This window comes from Drosophila montana, unplaced genomic scaffold (genome assembly GCF_035044405.1).
Source record: "Drosophila montana isolate Dmon_TW-CO22-7 unplaced genomic scaffold, ASM3504440v1 contig_3833_1, whole genome shotgun sequence".
Taxonomy (NCBI): domain Eukaryota; kingdom Metazoa; phylum Arthropoda; class Insecta; order Diptera; family Drosophilidae; genus Drosophila; species Drosophila montana.
The window spans coordinates 167,603-190,058 of record NW_026998704.1 but is presented as its reverse complement, the minus strand read 5'-3'; the positions used below and the strand labels follow the sequence as shown (position 1 = coordinate 190,058).

At 42.3% G+C, this 22,456-nt stretch overlaps 4 protein-coding genes across 7 annotated transcripts; 2 read left to right on the top strand and 2 right to left on the bottom strand.

The window, feature by feature from the left end:
* Nucleotides 1-1,752: 1,752 nt before the first annotated feature.
* On the bottom strand, nt 1,753-15,783 carry LOC135437924 (ubiquitin-conjugating enzyme E2 W). 4 transcript variants are annotated; one of them, XM_064696024.1, is made up of 6 exons: nt 10,242-10,260; nt 10,001-10,142; nt 2,551-2,642; nt 2,275-2,377; nt 1,972-2,203; nt 1,753-1,858 (listed from the first exon to the last, which is right to left on the bottom strand). In XM_064696024.1, the coding sequence occupies exons 2-6, from the start codon at nt 10,022-10,024 to the stop codon at nt 1,845-1,847; spliced, it is 465 nt and encodes a 154-aa protein (XP_064552094.1). In that variant the 5' UTR covers nt 10,025-10,142; nt 10,242-10,260; the 3' UTR covers nt 1,753-1,844. The 4 variants fall into 4 exon arrangements, with proteins under 4 accessions (XP_064552094.1, XP_064552095.1, XP_064552093.1 ...); XM_064696025.1 differs by lacking the exons at nt 10,001-10,142; nt 10,242-10,260 and adding an exon at nt 15,674-15,783; XM_064696023.1 differs by lacking the exon at nt 10,242-10,260 and having other exon boundaries at nt 10,001-10,190.
* Nucleotides 10,837-12,313, top strand: Daao1 (D-amino acid oxidase 1). The gene is made up of 4 exons (XM_064696019.1): nt 10,837-11,190; nt 11,267-11,390; nt 11,495-11,640; nt 11,701-12,313. The coding sequence occupies exons 1-4, from the start codon at nt 11,003-11,005 to the stop codon at nt 12,248-12,250; spliced, it is 1,008 nt and encodes a 335-aa protein (XP_064552089.1). The 5' UTR covers nt 10,837-11,002; the 3' UTR covers nt 12,251-12,313.
* Rab3 (RAS oncogene family member Rab3) lies at nt 12,609-22,099 on the top strand. Its single transcript, XM_064696021.1, has 5 exons — nt 12,609-13,438; nt 18,369-18,602; nt 19,709-19,827; nt 19,917-20,088; nt 20,166-22,099. The coding sequence occupies exons 2-5, from the start codon at nt 18,378-18,380 to the stop codon at nt 20,310-20,312; spliced, it is 663 nt and encodes a 220-aa protein (XP_064552091.1). The 5' UTR covers nt 12,609-13,438; nt 18,369-18,377; the 3' UTR covers nt 20,313-22,099.
* CAH13 (Carbonic anhydrase 13) lies at nt 16,169-18,251 on the bottom strand. Its single transcript, XM_064696018.1, has one exon. It carries the CDS (start codon nt 18,062-18,064, stop codon nt 16,382-16,384), a length of 1,683 nt encoding a protein of 560 aa, XP_064552088.1. The 5' UTR covers nt 18,065-18,251; the 3' UTR covers nt 16,169-16,381.
* Nucleotides 22,100-22,456: the final 357 nt, after the last annotated feature.

Here is a 22,456-nt window from a genome sequence, read left to right as displayed (position 1 = left end):
TCCTGAAATCATAAAACATACATTTTCTGGACCGTTTCTGTGCGCATTTTGCAGGGATTTGGTCCTTTAGGTTCACCAGGACTATATCAACGGTATGGTATAACCAAGGATATATGGGTCAACTAGGTACCATCGAGGGGGATGGCTGAAAGAAAAAGCATTCATATTTTTTGACCATTTCGGCCATTTAGGTTCACCAGGACGATATCTTTGGTATGGTAAAACCACGGATATACTGGTCATCTAGGAACCATCGGTTCTGATTGTCTGTTCGCCCGGGGCGTGGCAGATATGGCAAAATAAACACAAAAAACAGCAAAAAAAAATGTGTACAGTTTCTTATGAATAAAATAGCTCATAGCTCGGCCGTATCCTTGCGTATCCTGGTGAGTCCTGTGCCAAACGATTTGTACTAACCAGGGCTATCAGCTGGCCAAAGGACATCAAAATCGTTTTTGTAGTTTCCGTGAAATCAAGGATTTTGTTATCCAAAGCGCCAATCAGTTACAGATTGCTTTACATGATTACAGACTTGGGTTTTTATTAAATACTTGTTTTAACAATAATTTTTGTATAGGCGTAGATACATATGCTAGATATTGTCGTAGACATACGCGGATACGATACACATTATGTAGGTATATATAATAGAATTTATACATAGTTTTACACATTTGCATATTCTAGTTGCACAGTAAGAGGTAAATATGTTTGCGAACGTGCCACATGAGAGATTTTGGCCACACTTGGGGTTACATCCTTGCCAAAAATATAAGTAGATTGTATAAACAGATGGCTTATATAAGTATATGTATACAGTATGATGCTATGCGATGATAAATGGCCAAAGATTACAATGTGCATGAGAATGAGTAAGTTAATGGATTAATGGAGTGATGAGTGGATCGATCTACTCGTACATATACAACGAATACATTTCAAATCCATAAAGCATGTTTTATACAAATACAAATCATATATAGATAAATATAAATTTATAATTAAATGGGTGTTTTCTATGGATTTGTCACCGCTTCGAGTCGGCCAGCACAGTGCGAGCAGCTGCTTAGGCTTGACTTGGAATGTGTCAGCTGCCACAGCCTGTGCGGCGGCATCAAAGGTGTGCGAAGGTGATCAAGGTAGGGGTGATGCAGTTGGTGGATTGGTGTTACAGAGTAGGCTTAATTGTTAAGGTTTTCATAACATTTAATTTAGACGTTAATTTTGCGCCTTACATTCTAATTTAAAATGTTAACATTTAATTATATATAGTTTAGCATTTGTTTTTTTCATTCATTTTTATACAGTTTGTTGCTGTTATCATTAAGAAATTTCTTGCTCGCGTCAGTGTTTGTTGATTGTTTGCTGTAAGTATATTTCCATAGATGTATATTTATATATATATATAAATATATGTTAATGGTTAACTAATTTATTGTTGCCCAGCGACATGTTGTTGGGTTCACTTGCATTAGTTGCTCTCAAAGTGCACTGCTTGGTATTATAAGTAAGTAATTATTATTTGTATGAATATGAACGCCTGTATGAATATTTAGAAAATACGTTAATCTGTCACAGCTAATTTACACCTAACGTGTCTAGTAGGCCTTTAAAAAGTGCAGTTCCAAATTTATAGTTGGTTGGTTTTTGAAAAAGAAAAAAAAAACTATTATTGATTTGATTGATGGTTTGTTGTTGGCGATGTCCTTGCAGGCGGCAGGCAGGCAACAAATTGGTTGGTTGGTTTGTTTCTTTGTTTGTTTTTGTTTGTGATGTGTTGAGTTCGTGAGTTTTGTGTAGGCGCAACGCAAGCAGCAGGCAGTAGTCATAAATTGCAACGTTAACTAAACAGAATCATCTGCAAGTAAATAGACACGAGTTATTTATACAGATGCGATAAGTTGTACAGTTCTTCTATATACACAATGGTATATAGATAGAGATATATGTATATAGATCACGCATACGCACCGTGATACCACCATTTAGTCTTTTTGGGATTCTTGTTGCACGTCTTCACGTAGAGTGTGTTGTCCGGCGGTCGCTTCTTCTCGCGACAGCTGCTCAACATGGAGGCTATGCTAAGGCACACCGATTGCACCGACAGCGCCGGCGACCAGTCCTCGGTCAATATGGATAAGCAGATGTGACCATTGCTGTAGACATGCGGATGCACGGGTATATTGCTGCCAATAAAAGTGACCTGCAACGCAACAGAACCAAATCGAATTTTAATTAACTAATTAACCATTTGTATTTCATGCTGAAACTCACCTCTGGCGAATCAAAGGGATATTTATTGTTGAATTTAAACAGCAGCTGGAAGTCTTCGCCCTCATAAAGTGTGCCCTCGAAACCTTTAATATTTATTTTCCATCTGTAATCAAGACATCAGCCATATTAATTAGTTGCTCGTAAAAATGCCAAATAAGAGAAACAATTGTGCGCTTTGTTCAACGCGCTAAATTGCCAAATTGAGCCAACCAGTTTCTTAATATGTCTTTTTGGTTTTCGACTGAACTTGGCCTAGTTGCGCTTTGTGGCACTTACTCTGATAAATTTTGCTGTACGCTTTCGGTGTCAACAGTCACGCCTGGCGGTGGCTCCTTGATCAGGGACATCAGTTCTTTGTGCAAACGGCGCTGCAAGTGAAGAGCAGAGGAAGAAGAGGCGAAAATGAGCATCGATTTTATTTTGGCAACAATTTTGGCCCCCAAGCCCATAAAGTGACCTAAAAGTTCAGTTTCCCTTCTTAATGATACATCGCGTGTTTTGCTGGCCAAATATAATGTCGGTATGTATAAAGACTTTATCGCTAACACATTTCCTTTTGGCTTACAAACGTCAATCTGCGCTATATATATATATATATATATATATGTGGAGTGTATATATAGATAGCATTCTATAGATTAGATAAAAAACTGCTCGTGCAATGCTCTTGAGGCCCCTTAAACTGTCGATTGTTTTCGTTATTTTGATTCTACAAAAGTTGTTTTTTCTCTGTGCAATTATAAGCCATAAATATATAAATAAAGATATGTGTATATATCTTGATATATTGGCTTTCCCATAGAGGCTACAGTTTGGTCGATTAGAGCTAAGCGCCTTGTACTAGAGACTCGAGTGTATCTTGGCCTGGGTGCAATTTAACAAAGGAAATTAATTATTATCACAAGAGCAAGGCCCAAATACTTAAACGGACGATATATATTATAGATACAATGTTTCAGGCTAGTCGTCTAACCCTCCGAAAATGTATTTTCAGCTGCAGTCTCATAACTTGTTCCCGGAAAGCTCTAGTCCCGCCCAGCAAATGACGCAATTTGGCAATTGGCGCTATATAGTTATCTATGCATATATATGTATAGAAGTTCGCATGATAAACTGGCGAAAAAGTCAAAGGGGAAAAAATTTGTCATGGGCGCTAAAACTTTGTACGAAGGTGTAAATCCCACAATAAGACGATAATTCATTCCAGCTAGATATGGGTAGGCAGACCCGATAAGTCTGGCCAAGGCCAAGGGGCGCAAAGTGCGAGTTCGTTTATCTGGCCAGAAGTAGGAGGTGCCAGAAGTAGGGACGAGTACTTGCCTCCCAGCGCGAGTTGTCCAGCAGGAGGGGCTTGCCGCATTTGGAGACCGCCGGCTTTTGGGGCTCTTTGGGCTCGTTGATGATCTCCGATTTGGGAATTTTGTCTTTGGTTTTCTTGAATAACTTTAGCATTTTGTCTCACGTTCACACGAAACACTCGCGACACTTTAGTTTAGTTTATATATATATTTATGATTTATTTGGTTTGTTTTGTTGCTTTGTGAAGCGCTCGCAATGTTGCTGTGTTTTAGACTAAAATATCGAATTTGAATTGCTTTAATTTCGTTTCTCGCTTTTTAAAAACAGCCAACTATGTCGAGTTACGTTCGCCCAGGGCCCAGCACAATTTATAAACGCACTCAGCCGCCAACAGCCGCATTTTAGCCACAAAATTCACAAAAATAATGCACAGAGTTCGGAAATTCGCGACGAGCAACAGCCAAATGCGCCAACGTTCCGCGTGCGACTGTGGCAAAAGCGTCGAGCGAAATTTACTCAAAGCCAACACAACACACAAAACCAACCCAGCGCCCGCCCAACCCCACCCAGCCCCTTCCGACCCGACCCCGCCCAACCCCACCCAACCCGCCAAGCAGCTGTTCGAGACGAGGCGTCGACAGCGCCGAGTCCGCCGGCAGAGCTTGTCATCGTCAGCGTCAACGTCAACGTCAGCGTCAACGTGCCTCTGTCTGCGTAGTGTATTTTCCTCATACCCTTCCCTTACCCGGCTGGCTGCGCTATCAAACAGTTGACGCATTTTTAAGGATCGTTTACATTTTATATCATACACAATCCTGTGCAGATGAGTTCGCGAGACATATAGCTATATATATACATATATTCTATCTGATCGCACCTGATTTATATATCATATCTAGCTAGCATAGATAATCGCTTGAAATCTGAATAAATGTGAAGTAAAGTCCACTTTCTATTATCTATAATTAAAAAGGTTTTTCCAGAAACTTCTTGAATACCAATTATAGAGTATTTGCTAGCCGGCACACGTTGTTATTGTGCTAGCTTCACTTTTTTAGCTTTATCTTTTTTTGCACTATCAAAATGGGCATTTTATGAGCACAGCGAGGAGGCAGGCAGGAAAAACTCGTTTATAGCTTCAGTTTTTATATATTGCACAAGTTGCATTTCCCTGCAATATTTTTTAGCTGCAAGTATGCAGCATCTGTCCCTCAGCTGAGGCACGAGACTTGCTCGGTATACAAAAAAAGAAAGCCAACACTTCGCTCGGCTCTGCCCTTCAGCCCCGCCAGCGTGTCGCAATTGGCACGCTCTGTCCGCCTGATAAGCAGCTGATAAGATTACAGCTCGCACACATACATATACACACACACACATACATATATATATGCACATTGGTACTTCTAGATTTATGTACATAAATATGTGTGTGTGTGCGTGCTATTTTTGCTGCTCGCCATAAAACAAAAAGTGGCCGAAATATTTGGAATTAGAAATTAAGGCCAAAACGCAGGCAAACGCAGTAAACAGGCCAATAAATGAACTTCAGTCAGCGGCGCGGCGACGACGTCAATTGCAAATTTATTGCAATTCGATGAAATCGCGAATGTCGAAATTGCATTTGGAAGTGCAAACGTGCGAGAATCGAATCAATCAAATGTCAGCAACTAAATCAGCTCCCCCTCTCTCTCTCTCTCTCTGTTACTCTCACTCTCTCTCCGTCTCTTTCTGACTAAACAGATGATCGATCGATTATGTAAGAGCGCTAATTAGAACGATAGTTAATAAAGCATTTAGTGAAGCCTTTTAACAAATACGAAATGGCAAGTGCGGCTAAACATCTGGAATCTGAACTCAATTAGAAGATAATACATCTGAGGGTAATTCATATTATCCAACTCTGGACCTGATATTAAAAGATTGCACAATAAATAGCTTTTGACAAAAATACTTGGCATACTCAAGATGCTTTTAATCCCAGCCCCAAACCCCTTTTTAAGCCGACTTTATAGATTGCAGATCCATTCAAGTTAGTCGCGTCCCGTCCGGGCGCTTCGCCTGCCCCGCCCCGCCCCAAGTCGATCGAAAATGTGTGTCAAGAATTGTTTATTGCCTTACTAAACATATATGTATATAGATCTATTCTAATTGTTTTGCTTTCAAATAGCCGCAGTTGGTTGTCAAGCGCTAAGGCAATGCCCCCTGCTAGGAACATTTATAAAAGCAACAACTCTCGATGTGCAATGACTCGGAGTTACCCTGTAAATTGTTTAGGCGTGTATCTAGAATGAGTTGAAAGGTAACAAGATCCTAGGATCAGTTTAAAAGGAAGTCTTTCCATCGAGAATATTATCAAAGAAATACAAAATCTTGACTCTTAGACACCCCTTCATTTCTGTGCCCCAGGGCATATTAAAAGTACTTAAAATTTTTGGAAAATCTTAAACAAACTGCACACTCATTAAAAAACAATTTGGCGAAATGAAAGAGCCCGGAAAATATTGTGAGACTTTGACTAATCGCGTAAAGCATAAAAAGGTAAACAGCAAAAAGGTAAACAACGCGCAGTTTCTTTCGATTCGTTTCGCTTTGTTTTTCAGTGCGCTTTTCCCCAGAATTATCGCGTAAACAAAAATTAAGAATCAGCTTCTGCCAGGCAAATGGCTGATAAACTTGATACAAAGTAGCCACAGGCGCTGATAAAGATGCGACATAGTGAAGGGGGCGGAAGGTGGGCGGCAGGTGGGCAGTGGCCGATGAGTTGGCTGCTGCTGCTGCTGCAGGTGGTGAAGGCCACGCAGGCCACAACAAAGCTGAATCAACAGAGACGTGTGACGAAAGCTGTGGCCAACTCTGAGTCATGGCCAACAACAGTTTAGATGCTGTTTGCCGTTTTCATTTAGCAATTCGCATTTCTCATTTCCCAGTTCCCAGTTGCCGGTTTGTTTGCTTGGCCAATTAAGCACTTTGGCCGTCTGGCGATATTTTTGGATCTGGGCACCCGGCCCAGCCCGGCCCGGCCCGGCCCGGCCTTCAACAGTGAATCACGAGCCACTGGGCCAAATTATGCAACATTTCACATGCGCCAAAAGCCATATAAAACGATTTCCTGAATGCGGGCCCAGCACAAAAATGCACAAATGCGCAAGAAGAAGAAGAGCCCTAAGCGCATTACAAGAGAGAATAAAAATCGCAAAAATAGCAACGAGCTGGCGCTGGGATCGAGGGGAGGGGGAAGGGGGGAAGGGGGAAGGGGCTGGCAGACGGAAGTGTGCAACATAACCTTAAACTTGCAATTGCTAAATCAACAATTTCGACCTTCGCCGAAAAGCTTTAGTCTTTCCACAATCGATAAGAACAAACAAATATACGTGCATGTGAGTGTGCGTGTGTGTGTTTGTATGTGTGATATACATATATATATGCATATATGCTTGAGACTCTTGACAGCTTCTGCTACGTCACTGCATTGTGACGTCAGAGTTCGTTAGTTTTTTTTTGGCGCTAACTGTCGCCTTGTATAAATAAAATCGAAACAAAATAAACCTGATGCGCCTATTCTGAAGAGTCACTCGAGACGAGCGAAGAGAGAGAGAGAGAGCGAGAGAGAGAAATGCAGAGAAATATTGGGGGGAGAGGCGTGTATCACGTACTTGGCGAGTGATAAAGAACTGATACAGCTCATCTTGCTGCCCCATTGATTCCGTACATGAGCAATCGGTAATGAATACAGAAGCTAATGAAAACAAACGCTTTCAATGCAATCGACCACTAATCAGAGTCGAGTGGGAACGTGTCCTCAGTGGGAACACGTGAAGTGTGCATGGAAAATTGCAATAATAATCATAACTCATTGTGTTACATATGCTTAAGCTTATGCCAAATTTGTTTTGCAGCTACAGCGATCTGGCAACACCAAAAAGTTGTGTGTGCTTGTTAAGTTGGCTGCGAATCAATGCAATCGACAACTAATCAAGAGTCGAGTGGGAACGTGACCTCAGTAGTGAGAACACGTGAACTGAGCATGGGAAACGGCAAAAATAATAATAATAATCATAACTCATTGTGTTACATATGCTTAGCTTATGGCAAGTTTGATTTGCAGCTACAGCGATCTGGCAACACCAAAAAGTTGTCCGTACTTGTTAAGTTGGCTGCGCTGGACTTCAGTGTTAACCGACGCGTACATTAAAAAGCAATTTGGATTTGAATATGCAAATGTTTAGAGTTTTGCAAAATGTTGTTGTTGATTTGTTATTTTACTTTGCTATGTAAACACATCAGGGTTCTATTTTTATCTTTAATTGTAATAACTAATGAGATACTAGCCGCTCAAGTGTTTGAGCTGATTACAAAACAGTTACACTTCATTTCTGGAATCGCAACAAGCCAAACGTTGAATGCATAATAGCCTCTAGGCGCAGTAATAGGAGAAAAGTGTGGCTGGCGACAGCAATTTAATTGTGATTTAATTTTATAAGCGACAATAAACCATGCTCCGTTGCAAAAATCACAGCAATTGGTGAACAACGCGCTTTTATTATCACAATTAATTTGCATTTACTTGATAAAGTTCGCACAGTAAACGATCGCTAAGAGCAACCGCATTTTGTGAGACTTGATTATAACAATTCAAATGTCTATTTGTATATTATTGAAAGGCTAAAAATGATAGCTTAATAATAATTAATCTGCGCAGGCAAATAAAAGCATAATAAAATACAATACAATTCGGCTTATCTGTTGTAATTAAAATATATTCCCACAGCCAGGTGGGGCTTAGATAAGCGAAAATCTCATTCGGCAGGGGCAATATGATTAATTAATTGTGCCATTGTCTCAGTTTACCCATAAGGAAGTGCAGCCCCTATATGATATTCAATTCTTTGTGATCTGTCTGCCTACTCCGTGATTCGATCCCAGCAGATCGGGCAAAAAAACACCGAGCCAAATTTGAATACTTGGCAAAAGGCAAAAGCAAAATCAAAATTGGCAGCCTGCAACTTTACGCTTAAGTTCAGATTTCGAATTAATGACAAAACTGCCTAAAGAACGACAAAGCTTGCATATCAAATATGAACAAACTGGTTCTCTGCTTGATCTACACATATATATATATATATACATATATATAAATATGCACATAATAAGTAGGTACAAGTAAGTATATATTGAAAACAAAGCAGCTTTTTGAGAGCTATAAATGTTGTTAATTTATATACGACTGAAAGTGCAAGTGTGGAAATCGACAAACAACTCTTCGCGCAGACTTCTTTGGCATTTGTTAATTTATAATTTGAACGCGTGCCAAGAAACTTGGCTAATTTTTGGCTAAAGATGTGTGAAGAGATACAAATAGAATAAAAAATATAAAACCAAAAAAAAAAACTTATTGACAGTTCGCGTGCCAAGGCAATTAACGGACTAGCCGATTAATTGGCTGAGAGGCGCGTCTAGCCAAACCGATAATTAAATCGATAATTAAAAGTGTTTTGGTGTTCGCACAGTGCATGCAAATCATGTAAACCTTTGTGCAAATGCGAATTAGCCGTAGCCGGAGCAGAAACGAACCGAACAGCACAGACTGAAGCGAAATGCAAATGCGCGCGTGCGAATTCGCGTGTCAACGAGAACTGAATGGAACCGACGGCGAAACCAACGCAATAAACACGGGCGAAGTGCGCGTACGCGGCGAGCTTTTCGAACTGAGTGAGCGAGTTTGCGGGCAAGATATAAGGGCGAAGCAGAGCATTGCTGTCAACAACGTTGAAGGGAGGAGCGGCGGCAATGGGAAGCGAGCAGGCAGCAGCACAGGATCGATAGATGGCGCTGTCGTTCCAAGGCTTGTTTACGCAGCGTAAACAAAAAGCGCCACAGTCGGACGCTGATATAAACAAACAGAGGCACATAAACAGTTAGAAGCTGCCGCAGTGCAATTGGATGCATAAACGAAAAAAAAAAAAAAACCGAACGGGTCGATGCCTATGCACATGTGTGGGAGGTGCACTCTTTGCCTGACCTTAAGCGGTTTGACAGTTACAAGTGAAACTGCAGAGAAGCGAACCTTGGAGCAGCAAGGCAAACAGTTGACAGGAGAAAGTGTCGATGGGCGAAGACAAAGAAGCGTAATTCAACTGTTATATAACAATCGGCTGGCGGCTGGCGACTTCCTCCTTGTGCAGGTGAAACCCTGCTGATAATGCCATTGAAACACCAGCATGGGTCGCTGCAGCGATAAGATGACGTTGAACTTGTGCAGCGCGCTAAAAAACTGATGTGAAGACGCGCAGCAGCCGGCAGCGACAGCGCAGCAGCTGACAACAAACATTTGCACAACTGCTTTTGCGTACGCTTTTTTCACGCCGTTTAATTGTTGTTCGACGCACAGCTGCTCTGCCAACTAGACAGCTAGGGATAAGCCACTCACCTCACTGGGCGACATTGATGACATATTCCTTGGTATTTGATGGCCGTTGCACTTTGCACGTTCTGCTTCCACTTGTTCGAAGTGCTCGCTGTGAACGTCAAGCCGCTTATCCTTTGACCTGCTATGCTGTACAATCTATTTCCTGTGGTGCACAATTTTGAATTACAAATGTAAATTATTGTATGTTACATTGCCAACTATATTTGAACAAAATGTTAAGAGTTGAGGCAGTGTTTTTTACCTTACAACTGTGACGTGAGCGGCTGGCCAAAATATACTTGGTATGTTGTTATTGATATTCGGTTAGTTTTGGTATTTAATTGCATCGACAGTGCTATCGATAGCTCACGTTACAGAACGCAACAGCTGTTAGTGTTTAAATATGAACTGCAAGATTTTCATCTGACAAGTCAGTCTAAGAAGTTGCGGCCCTTATTTTTATTTAAATTAATGTTATCAATGAAAACATAAAATAAATATATAAACGAGTATTTCGATTTCGTTGCCAGCTGTTTGTAAAATGATCAATGTTAAGCAACAGAAACTATCGATACAGCCAACTACGATTGGTTTTAGTATTTTTCATTATTTTGGTCTATTTTAGCACATTACTCTTTGGACTGAGCATTTGCAGAGCTTTGAAACAGCTGTTGAGAATAAACAAAGCTAAAATGTTGAAATGTTGCAAATAAAATTAAATGTATAATACCAGATGGCAAAATGTTGTGCTCAGTTAATAAAGGTCAATAAGCTTTTAGCAGCTGAGCTCAAAGAGCAAATGGTTGCGTGCTTGTTAAATAAATGCATTTAATAGATGTGTGATTGACGAACACTGGTGGCCATAATTATAGGCACGGCGCCAGTTGACGCTATCATCAACTGTTGTTTTATATTGGACACTGATAAGCATCTATCTGATACTTTTAAATACACACGCAGCAACGCTTTGCAATTCAGTAAGAGGTTCCCTTTACTGGAGGGCATATCGGCACTACAACAAGAATGCATTTCGGCGTTTTGGGCAGCGGAATTATTGGCTTGACCAGCGCCTTGGAGCTGCAGCAGCAGTTTCCCACGGCGCGGGTTTCGATCATAGCGGATCGCTTCAATGAGGATACCGTTAGCTATGTGGCCGCGGGCATCTTTCGTCCCGGCACCAGCTTCATGGGTCCCACCCAGGAAATTACGCAGTACGTGAGCGACCCCGTGGGGGTCAAATCAATTGAAAGATCTCAACGTCCAATCGTTAATATATGTTTCTTGCAGGCAGTGGATGAGGGATGCATTTAATTACTGGGACGAGCTGCGGCGTTCAACAGAATCGGCCCTGGCTGGCGTCTGCCAACTGTCCGGCTATATATTCTCACGCACCACGCCCTCCGTTGTACGGGTAAGCAGACAGCCGGATAACTAATCAGTTAATCGGTTTCTATTATCGCGTTGTAATTATATAATATAATTGTACTTGTCATTGATAACTGTTTGCCTGGCCAGAATCACTTCATCGAGCAGCTGCTGCCCGTCTACCGACGCGCCACGGAGGATGAGCTGAGACTGTGCCAGGGCGGCTGGAAGTACGGCTCCTTCTTCACGACCTGCCTGACTGAGAGTCGCTTGTTTCTGCCCTATGCCACCAAGAAGTAAGTTGTGCCTAGCTCTGCAGCTGGCCAGATTGATTGATTGATTCTGTTGCCTTGCAGATTCCTGGCGAACGGCGGTCAGGTGTTGCGCCAGCATGTGAGCAACTTCTTCGATTTGCCGCAGGACTTGGACGTGCTGCTCAATTGCACGGGAATGGGCGCCAAGGAGCTGTGCAATGACCAGCACTTGGTGCCCATTCGCGGCCAGGTGCTCAAGGTGCGCGCACCTTGGATTAAAACAGCTTTCTACGGCGATCTGGACACATACGTGCTGCCCGGCTTCGAGACCGTGACCCTGGGCGGTTGCAGACAGTACGACAGCTACAACACCGAGTGGTGCAAGTACGACAGCATGGCCATTAAGGAGCGCTGCTACGATCTGCTGCCCAGCCTGAAGAAGGCGGAAATTGTGCGCGAGTGCGTCGGACTGCGGCCGCATCGGTCTATTGTGCGCGTGGAGCCGGAGCTGCTCACCAATGATCAGGGCCGACGCCTCAAGATTGTGCACAACTATGGACACGGCGGTTATGGTGTGACCACAGCCCCGGGCACCGCCAAATATGCGGTGCAGGTGGTGCGTGATATGCTGGCTGGCAATAGCAAATTGTAGCGTGATTTCAATTGCATTGTAGATTTGTTAAATTGTTGATTATTAAAATGTTTATATGTGCAATCGGTTTTATGTAGAAACTTTGACCCACGCACACTTTTATTTAGCTTTGCTTTCAATTGCACTTGCTGCAATAAATGAATCAAAATTTGTGCTGGCCATAAAAACAAAAACAAGATAAGATTTGCTTATATTCGCAATATTCAAATGTGGCGCGTATCGATACGTACAGTCAGTGTTGGCTAACGTCTGCCGCTTTCTGCCCAGTGCGCAAATGCGCCGCATGAATGGAAAGCTCTTAAGCTTTCGCTCGCCCACACAAACAACGACCCGCCGCTGGGCATCGATTTTCACCACTGGAGCAGAAAGAAGCAGCAGCTGGACAGTTGAAACAGTTTAAATGATGAAAACGTATACAAAACGCTTATATTCGCCGCGTTAGTCAATTCGCCGAAAGCACATCACACACACACACACACACAGGGACATATGCGTAGCTGCAGAAAATTTTTTGCCTCATTCGTGGTCCTGTAAAAGTCGACAAGGACGTGTACAACAGAGCTAAGGAAAATTCTGAGCAAAAAAAAAGGTGAAATTGAGTTGAGAAAAACACTTTGCCTGGCGCCTGCAACTAAATGAATAATTGAATTGAATCGGGCGAGACAAACGCGCGTGAAACGCTGAATAATTGATTGAATAACCCGTAAACAAAAAAGCGCTAAATTCTAACAGCAGGCAGCTGGCAGCGGGCAGCGGAGACTCTAACCCAGTGCCAAGGCTAAACTTTCCCAGTGCTGCACGCCACAGACCCCGAAACCAATAGCCAAACAGGCAGTGCGAAAAAAGAAAAGAAAATAGAGCGAAAAAGCAAACTCGCAGCCACAATATCGATTTGTGTATATGTGTGAAAAATAACAGTAAAGAGCTTACACCCACGCGCGCACGCACACCCACACACACACACAGTCCGCACACGTCAACAAAAACAACAACAGCAGTTGGTCACAGGGAACAGCCGCAGCACTTAAGGAATTACCCCAGGATCTGCAGGCATCCGGCGTAATCCCAGCCCACTCACACACACCCACACACACACACACAGTTACACATAGCCAGCAGCAGCTGCAACAATAAGAAGGAAAAAAACAGCAACAACAAGAACCGTAACAACCTCAAGACTAAGTCACAGTAAGTGCATTTGCCTTAATCGTAACAATACGTATACGCCGCATGGTACTCATGATTTATGCATACACAAGTGTACTTATGCAGACACACACCCACACACATGTATACACACATATGTCCAGCTGCATTTGCTGCTTCGTTAGTTGCCGCAACAACAACAACAACAACTCTTGTCGTATTTTGATATCTGCCTTTATTTTTATGTTTTTGTTTTTGTTTGCCCAACTGGACAACGACAGTGAAAGTTCTCAATGCCAAATGCAAGCAGTAAATGATTATTTCATTGTTGTGGCTTCACAACTGCAGCTGCAACTGCCAGCAATAGCTGTTAACTGTACAGAATAACAATGACAACAAGCAGCACTCAACACGTTAGTTGAAGTCCAACTGCGCGTTTAACAGCTAGTCAATTGCAGACCTGTTCCAAGTTTGACAGCGAATTGTCCGTGTTTTATCATAAATTCAATGATATTATGTCCTTAAAACAACAATAAGATGACGTCAAATGGAAAGCAGTCTGCAAACAAAACTCTTTCAGTGGCAAAGCGTGATATCATCTTAAATGATGATGGATTGCGAAAACATAGTAGGAAAAACTTCTTGAGACATACATATTTAAAAGAGATTTGTTAAGAATTTCTAAAGGCGACGAATACTTAAATTTGAACGCGTTACCCATCCTTTTCAACAAAAATGTTATATATACCTTATTATAAATTATCAGTTTCATTAATTATCAATTTATGTAAACAGCCTAATTGATATAAAAATACGTTAAATATATGATTATACCCCTAGTCCAGCTGTTAATTCAAAAGTGCCTAAATGTTATCGAAAGACTATCGATAAAATATGTAAAAAGAAATCGAGTTTCTTAGCAAATTCCTAAAAGCTTCAATAAAATATTTTGCATGACCAATTGATTTGCGTCATGTCCAGTTGCTGGTTGAACGTGAAAGTTTAAACTGAACACAGCTTTTGTGTCCAAGTTGGACAACATAAAGTGTATCTTTTTCTCTATGGCCAAAACTTTGAATAGCACAAATTTTGATTGAGTTATTTGCCAACTTTTGTGCATAATTGAGCAAATACACACACACACACACACACGCACAGACAGTTAGAAGTATAAATGTGTGTGTGTGTATTTGTGGTTCGATGCCGCAATTCGTTATCAATAATTAAACTAGCCCAAAGGTTATGCTGGCAAATGGCAACAGCTGCTTGAATGTGTTTCACGGGGAGCTGACTCGCAATTTGAAACATGAAATAACATCAACAACAACAACAGGAACAACAACAACGACGAGGTTAAAAAAATCGATAATTAGGGAGCCTGGCAGGGCAGATAAAAAATAAACATGCTCGCATACGCAGCGCGTAGCTCTGATAACAGCCTGCACTTATTTACTTGAGCATTACTGTCGTTGCTTGTCGCTGCCTGTTTGTGCACGTTCATGCCTGTCGTCGTCGTCGTTGCAGTGCGCCTCTCGCCTCAAGAGCCTCTCAACAGCGACCGAACCCTCCCCCGCCCCGCCGCCAGATGGAGCTGTGTCTTTTACCACGGGCCTTGAGGATGACGCGCAAAAGGGAAGAAATCACGTTGCTGCGCAACGTTTGGTTCAGCGGGAAAGGGGGGCTGTGGGTTGTGGTACGGGGTAAAAGGATGTTGTAGTTGACTATACAAACAAATTATCGACACAATGTTGTGTGCGCTGCGTGCACATGAAAAAGTCACTCTTAACTCACAATTTTGAAATAGCTAAGGCCATATTCCCTGTCACCACGACTAACAAGCCCCCCCTTTCCATAATCTCTCTCTCCGCCGCCCGCTAAAGACAAGGCTAAAACTTTTTCAAGGCCAACCTCGAGTTGATTGCTTCGTTGTTAGCCGAGCTGCTCTTTGAAATTTCTTCTTGAGTTGCCAATGACGTGACAGTCATATTAAAAACAGCTCAACTACTCCACGACTCAAAGGCCACAAGAAATATTCATATTTCCAGAGGGAAAAATTCACAAGAATATCGCATTGACAGCCAGCACCTCTCTCGCTCTCGCCCTCTCTCTCGCTCTCATTGCATGTACATATATATTTCTTTATCCTGCAATGACACTTGGCTAATAAAGTCTGCAACAAGCTAAAGAAATCAGCTGCATACCAAGTCTCTCTACTTGCGCCTAGATTTAACAAGATTTCATACATATGTATTGTATATACATTTTGTCTTTACTCACGTTTTGGCATTGTGCATCCATTGCTTTGAAAAAAGTTGAGAAATACAAATTTAACACAAATAGAAAATAAGGCGTTTATGTATGATGTGAGCAGTGCTGGCAAACTGACGTTTGTGCTTATCGATTGTTTCGATAATGCGATATTCGATTGTTTCCTCCTAAATTTGGTAGATATTGGTGCTAAAAGTAAAAAGTAAATAAATTAGTGCGACTTCAGCTTTCTTTAGCTTAATGTCAATAGTTTCTAATGATTCTCAATATATATTTAAAAACTATCGATAGTATCAACAGTGGCCTTCGTGTTGTAGCACTAGTATTCAGCAAAAAATTAAATTGATATTTTACTCAAGAGAAGGGCACATTAGTACGCAATACCAGCTATGTATGTACCAGCAATACACTTGGCAAGCTGCTTGCCGAGCACCGCCACCCGCATCCCCCGCTCCACATGCCCCGCCCCTATCAGACAGCCCACACCCACCAACAAGTCAATGGTTTTGCTTTTAGAAAATATAAACGCAACTTGTTTAATCCACGCACAGACAATTCAAATTCAGTTACTCAAAATGCCCAACAGGTGGCGCTGACGGCGCATTCCGCCTTTCGTTACGACGGCTGGGGGCGCTGCTCCTGCTGGAGGATTTGCTGTGGCCGATTAAACAGAGTTGAAGTGCTCGTAAAAAAATATAAAACAAATCTGCGTGCCGGCTACTCGATCAGCTGAAGCCTGGTGCCAACGCCGACTCCTACCACGCCGAGGCCATCGCCCATGCCGCAGATGCCGACGCCGCTGGGCATTGTCAGCAGCATGTCCTCGCTCTTCTCCAGCTGAAAGTGTCCGTTGCACTTGTTGACGAGGTTGTTGTCGCCCTCGCTGCCGTTGTTGTCCACGTTGCTGCCGATGTTCCGGAAATTGAGGCTGTTGTTGTTGTTGGGGTTGTTGGTGTTGCTGCTGCTGCTGTTGTTGGAGCTAAAGAAGATGATGGAATTTGGACAGCAAGAGGGCAGCGGCTGCTGCTGCTGCTGCTGCTGCTGCTGCTGCTGCGGATCGGCCGAGTCGCGTTTGAGTATTGTAGTGCAGATGCTGGCATTGGAGGTGGTGGTTATGGTCGTGGTGGTGTCCAGTGTCTCGACCAACTGCCCCTCATCATCGGAACTGACCGCGGTGGGCTGCACCTTGAGCTGCTGCTGCATCTGCTGCTGTTGTTGCTGCTGTTGTTGTTGCTGCTGCAGCTGTTGCATCTGTTTTTGCAGCTGCTCCTGTTCCTGCTGCGACTGCTCCTGCTCGTCCTCAATTTCCTGCTGCTGCTGCTGCAACAGCTCCAGGCGCATGCGAGCCAGCTGTGTGGCATCGTAGGGACAGAAATAGTTGAGATTTATGATGCGATTGCCGAGCTGCTGGACGGGACGCGAGTTGCGTGCGATAGGCGTGATGCCGTCGGCGCTGAGCAGCTGGCGAAAGTGGCGCAGCTGGAAGTCGCTGATGGCCAGGGACTCGGGAAAGAGGAACCACTCGGTGCCCTGGTAGCAGGGCGGCTGCGTCAACGAGCCACCGTAGCTATAGAAACCCGTGCGAAACGGATAAATCAAATAGGAGAGCGGAAAAGGCGCAATGTGGACACGCTTGCCGGGCTGCTGCACCAGCTTGAGATTCTGCATGAGCGGATCCAGGAACGGATTGTGAGCGGACAGCTCAAAGACATAGGCAATCATGAGCAGATCGTAGCTGCTGGTGCAGCTCCGTGGAACTGCGGCGCCCGTGCGATGCAGCACCTGCATCTCCAGCGGGAACTTGCGATGATTCAGCGTATGCTCGGAGCCCTCGCTGTTCGACCAGCCCCAATGGAAGCACAGCTCCACAAAGGTATAGCTGGCCAGCAGATCCGCCCCGCTGATGGTCGGCACATTGCTGCGAAACTGGGCGCGCAGCAGCAGCGTCTGGCCCGTGTTCTCCAGCACAATGCTGGCCGGCAGCTCGTCATAATGATTCCAGTTGAGCAGCTCGCGTATGGCCAGACGCTGCACCACCTGCTCATCGATATTGACGGGGCTCTGGTTGTTTCCGGCCTGTGTCCAGGTGTGCGGTCCCTGCTGCATGGTGTAGTCAAAGCCGTTGCTGCCGTTGCTGCTGCTGCTGCTAGCGCTGCGGGCCACGCCCTTTACGCCCTTGCGTGAGAGAAAGGAGAAAGTGTAGAGCTTGCTAAAGCCCTGGACACGTTCGCGCAGCTCCTGGCCAAGCTCCTTGCGCAGCTGCTCGTCGGCCTGGTTAAAGAAACTCAACAGCAAACAGAGCCCGGTGGTGAGGAGCGGATGCTGCCAAGCCTGACCCAGCAGCAGGCAGACAGCCTGCGCCAGCCAGCTGACGAGCATGCCCAGCGTTGTATCAAACATGTTACGAAGGAATTGTGGACGTGGAGACGTCCTTAAGTGGATGCGAAACGAAACGAGCAAACGATAAACGTAAAACCAATGCGCGCTGTTCAATTTGAAATTAAGCCTGATTTTGAATGTATTTTTTTTTTTAGATATATATTCAAACTGAAGTCGAGCAATTGCTGCTAGTGTTTAACTGTTGCTGGGAATAATGATCTGTTGTGCTCGATATTACAAAAAAATATATAAATAGAATAAGTCCAGGCTAAGCTGATCCCACACGAAAAACCTAATCGAGTCTCCTTGTCTCCCTCCATTCCAGCCCACAATCATGGCTGGCGGTGGTGATCCCAAGTGGCAAAAGGATGCGGCCGATCAGAACTTTGACTACATGTTCAAGCTGCTCATCATCGGCAACTCGAGCGTCGGCAAGACCAGCTTCCTATTTCGCTACGCGGACGACAGCTTCACATCGGCCTTTGTCTCCACCGTGGGCATTGACTTCAAGGTCAAGACGGTTTTCCGCCACGACAAGCGCGTCAAGCTTCAGATTTGGGTAAGTCAGGCAAAGCTTCATCTCGACTAAGTCGAAATACATGCGTTGCGAGTGTTGCATAAATGTAAATGGAATTTTAGCTGCCTTCTTTTTAGTCGAGCTCGTGGCATTTCTGATCCTATTATATAAACTATATCCAAACAGATGACAGCAGATGTCTTTTAGCTAGCCGAAATCAGACCCAAATTAAGGTTTTATTTTGAGTTCAGCTTCCAAATAGAAATTGTAGCAAAACTGATTGAATCTTGTTTTTAGTCAAGTTAACAGGGAATGATCCTTGACTTCGTCTCATTTAAGCTTTAGCTAAGCCAACCTCTTTAGCCAGGCGAAAAGCTTTAAATACCTTTCAATTAATTATAGGCCTCTCTACAATTTCTAAGAATAGTTTTTTTTAAGCTCAAAGCTGCCTCTAATGAACTTAATTGCATTTCTAAATACACAGCTCTTCCCCCGCAGAGCTATTTACCTCACAGACAGCACAATAGGCCTGGCTATATACCTGGTCTCAAACTGTGAAGCCTAGGGACAGCAAATAATTTAATTAATTGCAGATAAACTCAATTAATAAACCAAAAATTGCAAATTCCATAGAAAGCCTGTCAAACGTTACGTATACTCAATATAAAATGCACAGCAAAGGCTTGCAAAAAAGTGTAGCATACTTTTATGGTCTGCACAAATTTGTGGCACATTTCTGTGGACTCGAGAAATTTGCCAGCCATTTAGGGATGTGACAAGTTTGTTCACAGTTAACACCCTCCCCTCATCTCACACACACACACACATACACAGAGAGAAGCAGCCATATTGATTGCTGAGCTGTGTCTATTTTGGCATCAATGTCATTGAGCGGAAGGCTCGCTGCACGGGGCAACAAGTTTCACAGGTGAAGTGTTCTCAGACGACCACCACAATTCGCCTGTATAGGTGTGAGGGTGTGTGTGGGTGTGTGTGGGTGTGTGTGTGTGTGTGTGTGGGCAGCACTAATTGCGTTTGCGTATTATGCACATGACACGTATGTAAAACATCGCACATAGACTTGCCTCAGCTTACTGACCACAAACCCTGCTTTCATATGTGTGTGTGTGTGTCGTTTTGGCCAACAGGATACGGCTGGGCAGGAGCGTTACCGCACCATTACCACAGCCTACTACCGCGGCGCCATGGGTTTCATTCTGATGTATGATGTCACCAATGAGGACAGCTTCAACTCTGTGCAGGACTGGTATGTAAAACCCAGACACACTCACAGTGTGTCTGCCTCTGTCTGTGTGTGTGTGTATGTTTAATGTAATTATTGTATTTGTTGTTTAGGGTGACACAAATCAAAACGTATTCGTGGGACAACGCTCAGGTCATATTGGTGGGCAACAAATGCGACATGGAGGACCAGCGCGTAATCAGCTTCGAGCGCGGTCGCCAATTGGCCGATCAGCTGGGCGTCGAGTTCTTCGAGACATCGGCCAAGGAGAATGTGAATGTTAAGGCAAGTCGATATCCCTCTACATATATATAGTATATATAGAGTATATATCCATTATAATCTGTTTTATTATTTGACAGGCTGTTTTCGAGCGCTTGGTCGATATTATATGCGACAAGATGTCCGAGAGCCTGGACGCGGATCCCACGTTAGTCGGCGGCACACAGAAGGGGCAGCGCTTGACGGACCCGACGCAGGGCACGCCCAATACCAATTGTAATTGTTAAACACGACACATGTAGCCGATGTTATAGACAAACTAACTAGCCTATATACGACACTTACACACTCACACACACACACACACACACACACACACACACACACACATACACTCCCATAACACGCAGTCAGTTACAATTTGAAGTTAGCAAAGGTTTATAATCGCAGAGAAATGCAAAACCTTTAGGCAAAAGAACATAATTAATATATATACACATATGTATATTATATTATAATTATATTATAATATTATATTTATAAATGATTTGCGTTGTCGCTCCGTGTAAATGTCAAGTTAATATGTGCATGAATACTTATATTAATCAGTGTTTCAGTCATTTGTTGAACTTGTATTGGGCATTAGAGCAAAGAATTTACGAAAGAATTACGGATCGAAGTGAAACCAAATCGGAATACTGCATAATTTATGCAAATGAATAATACGAAATGTTTGTTTTCAGTGTGCTTCGAAAGATGTTGCTAATTTGTCAATGTGTTGTGTGTAAATTGATAACGATACCGATTACGATACCGATAACGATAACAATTACGATAATGTTAACGATAACAATAACTCATGTCTAAGTGCAAAATGCAAATGTTGCATTCAGTTATGCACTTATTAAATATGCACATTTTGTGCTGTATTTTCCTCGAATTTTCCATTTCCATGTCCTCTTCGTTTTTCTTTCCTCCTAAGCTTAACTTCGATTTCTAAACAGTATTTCATACATTTGATTCGTAACGTACTTTTAGCTAAGCAAACTCTTGAATGTTTTTTAATGTACATACGCTGGCAGCAAGTTTACCGTTAGAGAAAATATGCTTGGAAAACTTTTGAACAATGAAAATTGTTCAAAAGGAAAGGACAAGCGAAATAGCAGCAAAAACGCACAAAGCTAGCGAATCGGTGAAATTAAACATAAATATACACATGCATACATATAAACAGTATCTATTATCTAACTAGTACACACACACTTACACACACACACACACACACATAAAAAGGCTCTAGTCAAAGGTCATTATTATAATTATAATTATTATTATGTATGTATGTATTTATGTAGTGAAATGAACAATTTTAATGTGTTGCATATTATAAATGGAAATTATACATATATAAATATACATATATACCACATATATATATAAAAGAAAATGAAGAAAAGAAAACCCTCAACCGAACGGCATCAAATTTTTGATTTATTGATTTCCTTTTTAAAGAGAAAATATCTTGTTTTCAAGCAGATCTGAAGAGCTGTTAGCTAGTTGGTTAGCTGAGCATATGCCCTTTGTGGCCAAGTCTGACAATAAACGATTGCAAAAAATATGCTTTACGAAAAGTGGAAAAAGTGGAAAACTGCAAACATTTTCTCAACGCACAAAGTTATGATTTTCTTTCGTTTTGATCTCTATTTGCATTTTCAGCTAATTAACAAATTGACAATTAAGAATTGAACCCACCGTGCGAGACTGCACAGTGCAACAAAACACAGAGAAATCGGTGCATTTAATTTAAATTAACTACACTCAACTAAACTTCTATTTTGCTATGCACACAAAATAAAGTTTTCGTTTTTGAATAATCTTTGAAAGGAAAGGCCGTGTTTTAATTTAATGGAAAAAAAAACAACTTGAAATTGAGAAATTCTTAAGCTGCCTTCGCAACAATTGAATAAATTAATTGAATGCCAGCTGACTTTGAGATATGATTATATATTATTATATTATTATGCATGTATAAATAATGAAAAACAAATTTGTATAGCTAAAAGAAAAAGAAAAACCAAACAAACGCTGAAATATATATGATATTTGAAGAAATTGCTCGTAATTGCAGAGTTTCACTTGAAATTAATTAAAGGCATATCGCTGTATTATAAATACCCCCCAAAAGATGCACAACGAGACGCATAGCAAGATATACTTATATCGGTTGGATACAGCATATTGTATTTGCATAAATTGGAGAATAAAACGATGAATGCCTTTTGGAGAACGTTTTTGTTCGTTTGAGATTTGGCATTTTCAACTGTTTGTAATATAATCATAACAATGGCATTATATGTATACCCTATACGATTATTGTATTGTATTGTATGTGCTTATAACCCAAACAAAAACAAAAACAAAACAAAAGAAA